The sequence below is a fragment of the Pagrus pagrus genome, assembly GCF_965226575.1.
Source record: "Pagrus pagrus genome assembly, contig: HAP1_SCAFFOLD_489, whole genome shotgun sequence".
NCBI classification, from domain to species: Eukaryota; Metazoa; Chordata; class Actinopteri; order Spariformes; family Sparidae; genus Pagrus; species Pagrus pagrus.
This window is the reverse complement of record NW_028174978.1, coordinates 15,635-25,091: the sequence shown is the minus strand read 5'-3', so window position 1 is coordinate 25,091 and position 9,457 is coordinate 15,635. Positions and strand designations below refer to the sequence as shown.

At 40.1% G+C, this 9,457-nt stretch overlaps 2 protein-coding genes across 2 annotated transcripts; one reads left to right on the top strand and one right to left on the bottom strand.

The window, feature by feature from the left end:
• Window positions 1-98: 98 nt before the first annotated feature.
• On the bottom strand, window positions 99-4,030 carry LOC311254157 (ribosome quality control complex subunit NEMF-like; the record flags this gene model as incomplete). The annotated part of the gene is made up of 14 exons (XM_084384558.1): window positions 3,940-4,030; window positions 3,306-3,387; window positions 3,106-3,174; window positions 2,506-2,608; window positions 2,148-2,273; window positions 1,882-2,030; window positions 1,698-1,765; window positions 1,507-1,596; window positions 1,305-1,378; window positions 1,127-1,197; window positions 952-1,027; window positions 697-837; window positions 372-580; window positions 99-276 (listed from the first exon to the last, which is right to left on the bottom strand). Exons 2-14 carry the CDS (start codon window positions 3,362-3,364, stop codon window positions 99-101), a joined length of 1,413 nt encoding a protein of 470 aa, XP_084240684.1. The 5' UTR covers window positions 3,365-3,387; window positions 3,940-4,030.
• Window positions 3,371-9,171, top strand: LOC311254156 (MAPK/MAK/MRK overlapping kinase-like). The gene is made up of 11 exons (XM_084384557.1): window positions 3,371-3,837; window positions 5,191-5,305; window positions 5,749-5,838; window positions 5,932-6,002; window positions 6,121-6,199; window positions 6,295-6,343; window positions 6,437-6,615; window positions 6,836-6,937; window positions 7,076-7,249; window positions 7,763-7,856; window positions 8,157-9,171. Exons 1-11 carry the CDS (start codon window positions 3,456-3,458, stop codon window positions 8,232-8,234), a joined length of 1,413 nt encoding a protein of 470 aa, XP_084240683.1. The 5' UTR covers window positions 3,371-3,455; the 3' UTR covers window positions 8,235-9,171.
• The last annotated feature ends 286 nt before the right edge of the window (window positions 9,172-9,457 follow it).

The window sequence follows — 9,457 nt, the reverse complement described above, 5'->3', positions numbered from 1 at the left end:
CATAGTATCTACAAAAAAAAAAAGCACAATGACACTGCTGTAAAAACAATTTCCGCCACATAATTCTCAATTCTGTGTCTAAAGGATTACGTGCAAACCTACTTTTTGGCATTGGCGTAAGCCGACAGGCCAAGATCCACATCCACTAACATGGGCTTGTTCCTTTGCAACTTCTTGTTCTGTCCTTTGTCTTTATTCTTGTTTTTCTTCCCTTTCTCCTCTACCACGTCTTTTTTCTCCTCCTCTTCCTGGTCTTCCTCAGAAATGTATGGATTCCTAGAGGAGAAAAGACACACGAGTCAAATGGTGTACAAAAAAAATGAGCTGACTCGTCTGTGGTATTAAAGCCTCTTTATCAGTGAGGGTCTTACTTTAAAAGCATGGTGATATGGTTGGTCTGCAGCTTCAGATCCTTGATGGCGCAGGCCACAGGGTCCCCGGCAGCTTGTGCTTCTTTGACTATAATGCCGATCTCTGTCCAGTCCACCTGATTGGCCAGTGCACTGCGCACCACCTGCAGCGCCCTCTCTACCACAGGAAGGTTAATCTCCACCAGTTCACCCTTTATTCGGTCCATCTCCTGCAACACGCAAGACAAGATTTTTGTTGCATATGCGAGGTCGAGATGGGAAAGTATGGGAATGCAGGTGCCATCAAGTGCAACGTTTACGGCACACAAAGACAAATGATGCTGACCTGTGCTTGGTGCAAGGCCTCCAGTCTCTGCCCGTGGTCCCTCTTAACGTTTTCCAGCTTCTTCATAGCCTGTTTCTCCTGATGCAAGGCCTTCATGTCAATCTTCTGACTCTCCATCTTAGAAAAGAACTCATCCACTGCCTGAGTGAGAGGATAACACTGGATTCATATCACATTCTTGCAAAAAGTGTGAATTAATAATCATTGCGTAAAGAATAAGAAATCAATAAATTAAACAAATGAGCTAATATTTACCTTGTCAAAACTATCAAACTCCAAATAGGGGCTCTTTGCATGCTGGGCAAAAAGGAATGGGTGGAATTCATCATATCTGTAAGTAGACATCATAAATTGATTAATAAAGAACCAGCTAATAAAAATATGTTTAGTATTTTCAAATGTAACATGCGTTACACAAAACAGGACATACGTGAGCAGTTCTTCGCTGGGTTTGCCAGGAGTTAAGCTTGGTTTCTTCTCACTCTTCTGAATGATGTAACCCTTGAATTAAAAAAAAACAGAGTGCGTTACTTTAACAGATCAAGTAGAGAGTTCTTAAGTACTTTTCATCAAAAGAAAATCAAAAATGCTTATGAAAGTTATCTTACTTTGCCACTGAAGTTCTCAGTCTTTTCCATATATGTTTCGGCAATCTGCAGAGCTTCCAGGATTTTAGGAGCAACTGCAAAAGTAGACGGATCAAATACTGTGTTTACATATTTAGAGAATGGATTTACAGAAGAAGAACATTGCGAATAAACAAACCGGTCTGCTACTGCAATTAACCATACTCCAATGGCTCTCCTGTACCTTGGGCAGCGTCAGCTTGGCTGTCAACTTTAACAGAGCCCGACAATCCCGCCTCAATCAAACTGTGTTCAATCAGAGTGGCTCCGTAGGCTGGAGAGGTGTTTGGAAATAAATTATTAAAAGAAGTTTAACATATTCAAACTTAAGAGAAATGTGTATCCATTATAGATTAATAATTGGTTGCTACTTACGGAGGTGAGGGTTTAGGACCCTTTTCACTTGATCCCCATTCTGTGCACTGCTGAGGATTTCAGTGAGTCTACATTTAAAAAAAAACATTAAGAGAGAATTAGTTTACACTGATATGAGGATAATATATAAATGGATGTCCATTTGGGCCACAAACTCAACAAGCACATATAAAGATGTGGTTACTTCTCTAAACTGATGAGAGGTTCAGGGGGTCGGGCGCTCTCCACAGGGTACCGCTCTCTCACAGCAATCTTAACATCCTCTGCCTCTGCTGTACGAAACCGCAGCAGATTCAGGATGGTGTACTCGTGGTCTGCAAGAATGATGTTGCCCTGAAGTTGGATACGGACAGGCCGACACATACACATTAGCGTACATCAGTGGCGTGGTTTGGTATGATCTGAACAGCACGTAAAGTTCGAGCCATACATCTCACAATGTTTTCTCACCCTGTCGTACAGTTCAATGATCAGGTGGTAGGCAGCCTCATCTGAGCCAAACTGGATGTCAACAATCCTGTCAATCCCGAGTTGCTTAATCTGGGTCAACCGGCGCGACTTCAGGTGTTTTCGACACTGTGGAGAAAGTTGCTTTAAACATTCAGTTTCATCATAACTGGTCCATGAATAAACAATCACAGACCTGATAAGAGAAAAACTAAGACTTCAAAGAAACAGGAGTTTATATGAAAAGGCTCAGTGAAATCAGAATCACAATGAAAAATAGTATAAAAACCTAGAATACAGTTAAAATGCACTTGTAAAAAAGTTGGTCCGTCTTATTAAATAGGCAACGAGATGTTCTTACTTTCATGGCAAAGCCCGAAGGCATCATGTTCTTGGGCCATTCGAAGTCTGTAGAGTGAATCCGTGTCCCAGACTCGACCAGGAGAACAGCTTTGCTGTCAGGCCTGAGAATCAACATGACACTTGGTTAAACACACTGTCTGAAAGTGGTAAGAACAGAAAGTCTATTTACTCAAGTGACGTACTTGTACTTCTGTTTCATGCTATTATTTTTTCAAAGGAAAATACTGTACTTTTTATTTCACATTTACTTGACAGCTATTATTCAGATTTTACGAGACACAACATGTGGTGAGCTCACACAATATGATGCACTGTTAAAGATTGTCTAAACTGAGCTACAATGCAGCTTAGATATAAATGCACCACCAATACTAATGATTGTAATGTATAATATTTCAGCACTGTGACAGACCCCCTCTCTTGCATAATGCATACTTTCACTTTAATAATTCAGTAATGTTAGTGGTAATATTTACTTTCTTATACAGATTATAATCACAATTATGAATGCATGACTTGTATTCATAACTAGGCATTTTCATGTGCTAACTACCAGCTGTAAACAAGTTTTGGATGCAAGTTTTCAAGCTGTTCTTACTTTTGAAGCCGGATGAGATACGTCTTATTGTCGATGTCATACACGTTGTATACTCTCATGCCGATGTAGCTGTGAGGGGGGAAAAAATAAAGCAAAGCAAGAAAATGAATGGCTGCAAAACATCTGTACACAAAGTCCACTTTAACGATGCTAGGTTAGCTTAGCAACTCTGCTAGGGACAACAACACAAAAACACCTACTTGGCATTGACCTCGGCAATAACCGCCCTGATATCCACAGTGGTGAATCGTGTCTTCATGGTGGCAGAATAGCTGACAGCAGCTAGAAAAGGAAATGTAAACACTGAGGCAAATAATTCACATTTCTAGTGCAACATCAGCAAGGGAAACATGCAGGGAACTTGCGAGCATGCGCACAAGCTATGTCGTTACGGAAGCCGCCTTGGCGCAAAAAGGAGCAGGTCAACGCCTTTTAGACACAAGTGCGATAGTATGCGTAATTTTTTTAATTCACAACGGTGCTTGGGACCGTTATACGACAACATGAACGACTGGAACAGCAGCCGTGATTTTGAAGGGACCGTTATGGATAATTTTTTTAACAATTTGCACTACTCAAACTGGCTTATTGGCGTGAAAAACATGGCAAGCCTTCAAAATGCATGCAAACCACCTAACAATAGAGGAAACGTTGCGGACGCGGGGAATAACACGCTGCCTAATGGAAATACACCCGAGCAATTGGTCACCCCCACCCACCTCAGGAAAGAAGGTGAGCAGGTGAATTGTGCAGCTGTAGAGGCGTAAAGTCGTGATAAATATAAAAGGCCCCGCGGCGAATAATTGTGCTTGACTGGCATTTTTCTTTTCTTACATGGCAGGGCATATTCTGCTATGTCGGTGCTTTTAATTGGGGATTTTTCAGCGCAGCAGTTTGTAGTTTCCTCCACAGGTCAGGGTGCAGGGCGAAGGCGTGCTCCGTTACCAAGGCGACGGTCAGCTAACAGGGCTCGCTAGCAAGCGTGGCTAAGCTAGCACCCGGATGTCAACTCTCGTGTCCTTTTGACACACCGACACGCAATAACCTTTTTTTTTAAATTATTTATTTTTTTTTTTAATCGAAATGCATTGAAATGCACCGTCCAGATACGTGTGTCATGGATAATCGACTAACATGCGGCGGCCGAGACTCAAAAGACATGCATTTTAATGTTATGACAGGTCTTAGATCAGAGAGAAATGTTTAGATCCTAATGATGACGTTATCCGCTCTTGAACTGCTGGATTTAACATTTGATCAAATCATTTTTGAGTCGAAAATTGTTAAATCTAAAGATGTGATTTGATTAATCAAGAATATAATCATTAAAATTATTGTTATTGTTAATCAAGAATGCCAAAAACACACTGGTTCCTGTCTCTAATATATATATATATATATATATATATATATATATATATATATATCAGATATATATATATATATATATATATATATATATATATATATATATATATATATATGTATATCAGACTCAGGATCCATAGCAAGACAAACACAAACACGACAACAGACAACACAAACAGTAAAATGTTTTCTATGACAGTAAACTGCATTTTGGGAGAGAAAACAAGACATGTAAATGTGCCAATTTGGTTCTGGGAAATCAAGATTTTCATTATTTTCTGACATTCTTTTTTTAATCATTTTAATTTTTTTGGCCTTTCATGGCTTTATGTGACAGGACTGCTTGAGATCTGAACCCTGGGCTGCTGCAGTGAGGAAACAGCCTCTGTACATGCTCCATCAACTGAGCTACTGGGGCGCCCCATTCATTTCTGACATTTTAAGACCAAATGATTGATCAAGAAAACAATCGGCAGACAAATTGATAATGTAGATAAGCATTAGTTGCAGCCCTATATGAATGCAGGGCTTCCAGCGGTGAATCAGATAAAACAAAAAAAATCTTATCCCAATAAAATATTGGGCTTTAACATCCAAATAGGATTTACTTGTGCTGACTTGTTCCGCCACAAGCTGCTGCAGTAATATTATAGATGTGTGTTCATGCAAAACGTTTCCCTTTATCAGTCTTCTTCTCTGTTTTTAATTGTCGTGCAGGTTACAAAGCAATTAAGAAAATCGGGCAGGGGACATTCTCAGAGGTGGTGAAAACTCTGAGCCTTAAAGATTTGAAGTTCTACGCATGTAAAACATTGAAGCAGACAATAAACAGGTATGTATTCTGTGACCGGATGACCTGTGCACAGGCAATCAGTGGTGCGTTTCCTGAGCCATACGTCTGTGGACCCTTGAAACTTGAGTCAGCAGCTTGTAACCCCTTTTGCCTTAAGTATCCTATTAGATGTCAGCTTCCTCTGCCTTTGACCTTGTAGTGATGAGGTCACAATAGATTGCCTGAAATGTGAGTTGTCCATGCACAGGTGTTTAACCTGACTGCCCTTTAAACCTGTGCAACCATTCATCTTGTTAAATTTTAAATTTGCATCATGTTCCCGTCATGTTAAGCTGTGAATATGACCCATTAGTCCTCGTCCACACTGCACATTTTTTCATGCAAAGTAAGCAGATATGCAATCTGACTATACAATTCACTTTATTACATGTATACACCTGTCAAACGCAATGTGCAAATGTCACCTGTTTTCCGTCATCAAGTCTGGAGCAGGCCAAAAACCTGCGGGAAGTCCAGGTAATGAGGAGACTGAGCCCGCATGCAAATATCATCCAGCTACATGATCTGATTTTGTGAGTACTGGAGTGTCATCTATTGTGAAGTTGTTGTATTGCCTAAAGCAAGTTTCATGTGGCGTGTCATATTAATCTAATACGATGTTTCAGCAACAAAGATACTGGAACCGTGTCTCTGATTTGTGATCTGATGGAGATGAACATCCATGAGTTCATACAAGGTAAGTCTGCGAGTATGAAAAACATTATAATAAATTCATTATAAGGGTGACGTGGAAAGATGGAGATGTCGTCTTTCAGTCAAGTTTTGGGCTGATGTTAGTTCTTCATTCCTTGCAGAAAGGGAAACACCACTGCCTGACCATATGGTACAGAACTACATGTACCAGCTTTGCAAGGCACTTAAACACATGCACAGGTAGTTATGAAAGCGCTTCAGTTCACATGAAACGTTAAAATAAACACATTAAGTATGCTGACATTGTTTTCCCCAATATCCCTCTTTTGTTGCAGCTATGGGATCTTTCACAGAGATGTGAAGCCAGAAAACATCCTCATCAAAGTGAGATGCATCATGATCGTAATTTGCTTGACAGAAACACAAACAGTGGCACTCTGGTTCTGGGTCATACATATTTTAACATTTATTTTGCAGCAAAACAGTCTGAAGCTCGGTGACTTCGGCTTATGTTTGAGTGTGTCCTCCAGGCCCCCGCACACAGAGTACATCTCCACACGCTGGTACAGAGCCCCAGAGTGCCTGCTCACTAGTGGGTACTACGACTTCAAGATGGACCTGTGGAGTGCTGGTTGTGTCTTCTTTGAGATCATGAGGTACCTCTGCAGGGAGAGGGCACAACTTTTCACCTGTAGTACCTTAATGGGACAACAGCTCATGGGCTCATAAGACAAGACTGGTTATTCTTGATTACATGTTCAGTTTTCTTTCTTTGTTACTTGAGAAATCCTTTCTGTCTCCAGAGACGTAAACAAATTGTTGTGTAAATACCTTTGTTGCGGCTTACAGATTGATCTATACCCATGTGTGTTTTAGTTTGAAACCTCTCTTCCCCGGAACCAGCGAGTTGGACCAGGTTGATAAGATCCACAACGTGTTGGGGACACCAGATCAAAGCATCCTCCAAAAGTTCAAGCGGTAAGTGTTCATCGTTTCTATAGGTCAATTGTAATTATTATTATTACATTAATAAAAATAATTATTGTAATATTATTATTATTATTTTATGTGCTTAAAAGATAGGACTTCTCATTGTTTTTGTTCAATGTCTGGCAGATCTACAGCGCTGGATTTCAACTTCACCCCTAGAAAAGGCACCGGTATCTCACGGTTGATCCCCAGCTGCCCTGCTCCGGCTCTGTCGCTGCTCTATCAGATGCTCGCCTACGACCCCAATGAACGCATCAGTGCAGGGACAGCCCTGCAGCACACGTGCTTTAGGGAAATCAGGTAGACCATGCAAATCAGAAACAATTCACAACCCTGCAGCTTTTGAATGAAATTTGCATGACATTAATTGCCAGGTTGGTTGGTAAGATAAAAACTGTGGAAGGACTTTAAAGCTGGGGTTGGTAAGATGAGAGGCATGCGTTTCTTTCGTTCTTTCTTCTTTCTGTCAGAACATTTCATTTCTGTTGGGATGTTAAGAGATTGTCATACTCCGCACCAGCGATGGTCGTGGCCTGAGGCATTATGTTTTCGGGTTGTCCACAAGTCCGTCTCATTCTCTTAAACGCGATATCTCAAGAGCGCCTCGAGAGAATTTCTTCAAATTTGGCACGAGTATCCACTTGGACTCAAAGATGAAGTGATTAGAATTTGGTAGTCAAAGGTCAAGGTCATTTTGACCTCACAAAGCACTTTTTTGGCCAAAATAACTCACCAACCATAGCTTTAATAAAAACAAAAATGTAATAATTATACCCTGTCCATTGTAATAGAAGTATTGCCTTTTTCTCCCAGGCTGGCAGAGCAGAATCCCGAGTCTCCTCGAAGACTTTACGGCCCTGCATCCTCAGACCACATCTGGCGCCCAAGGCACACAACTTTAATGAGTGTAAGTCGAATTTCTAATGGTGAAAAATTGAAAGTGAAAATGTCCAAAATGATTCAAACTGGTACCATCGTTACCTTCCCCTTGGCTTTTTACTTTTTTTTAAATCAGCAAAGTTCAAAATTAACCAAGAGCAATATCTAATTGAGTAAAACATAGTTGACATGATGTTTTTAAAATGCTTGCTATGTTGTATTGAGGGGAAAAAGAGCAATGTCAAATTAATATAACTGAACAAGTGCCATTAAAGTGGTCATTAAGGGATTTGATTTGGCATTCAGGCTGCATTTCCTCTCTTCACAGCCCCGAGATGAGTCGCACTGCACAGCTTTCAAGACCTTCTACTTTCCACCTCTGGATAAGAGACCTAGAGACTACTGAAAGCCAAAAACACCGTAAAAATGGCCTTTTAAAAACAAGAGAGTCTGTATTAAAGAAACGCAATGTGCACTCCACACAAACAGTATAAAGTCTGTCATATTATGTTGGATTAAGAGTGTGTAGTGTAGTTAAGACCTCAGTTTTACTTGACTTAGGCAGGTGTTACATGTTTACAATTGTTTATAATTATTCTTCAGTCTGAGCCTATTACACAAGCAAAGCAATAAGATATTAAACATGTGAACAGCTGTTTACCGGGTCAATTAAAGGGTGCAACTTCTTTGATGAGGGAGCAGGGTCAGCGCCTTTAAAAAGTAGTCATACTCAAAGGAGTACTACTATCAAACAAATCTCCAGTGAAGAAATAAAGGACTATGATTCTTGGATAGGAAACAAGAAGATTTTAAACATCACATGGGTATGTTAGTGTCCTGGAGCGACTGAGGGGTTGACTACTTTTTATAGGCACTATATACTTGTGATAATTTTTTTTTTAATAGCTGTGAATGAGCTGATTTGTAGGGCAACAGTCTTCCTGTACAAAGGTAAACAGCAAAAACATTCACATTAAGTGCTTTGCAATTATTCCGAAGGCACAGCATTGGGGGAACTAGTTCATAGGGAGACACTGTCATAGCCGCCTGCAGGCAACAAAACCTGAGTGTGAATAGTTGATAACAAAAAAAGACTTGCATTTCAGATCAGTGATGTATGTGAAAACATCTGTGTTTGCAGATGGGGCCTTAAGAAAGTCCTGAATATTTTTTTTCTGTGATGATTTGTTTATAATGTAGCGTGACCACCTCCTCACTTGAAGCATTGTGGTTTAAAAAAACAAAGGAAGTACCATTTCATTCAGAGCTGTGAGCTCATTAACATGGACTGTGACTCTGTATGCACTTTATTTTTGTTGGTTATTGTGGCGCATAAACAGATTTAAAAAAAAGTCAAGTATGTGTGATGTTGTCATTAACTTGTCTGCGTAACCTCCTGACACAAAAAATGTTGAGAACAAAATGGTAAGAATTGTGTTTTGTTTGAAAAACAAAATGCATTATAGAGTGGGAAATATAAAATATAATCCACTTTAAAAATATATCTGCCTCACCAGCTCTGTCTAGTGCAGGGGTCACTGGACTTTTCATGGCACCCACAAGGATTGGTTATTATCACACAAAAATAAAAGTACGTAATACTGCAGTAGTGTCAAATGGGAAAAGACT

What these genes read in the sequence shown, in the direction of transcription:
- LOC311254156 (XM_084384557.1), top strand. Translation starts at nt 3,456, where the DNA reads ATGCAGGGAACTTGCGAGCATGCGCACAAGCTATGTCGTTACGGAAGC. An exon ending in TTGAAGCAGACAATAAACAG is followed by an intron (nt 5,306 to 5,748) that starts GTATGTATTCTG and finishes TCCGTCATCAAG; the next exon opens with TCTGGAGCAGGCCAAAAACC. An exon ending in GTCTTCTTTGAGATCATGAG is followed by an intron (nt 6,616 to 6,835) that starts GTACCTCTGCAG and finishes TGTGTGTTTTAG; the next exon opens with TTTGAAACCTCTCTTCCCCG.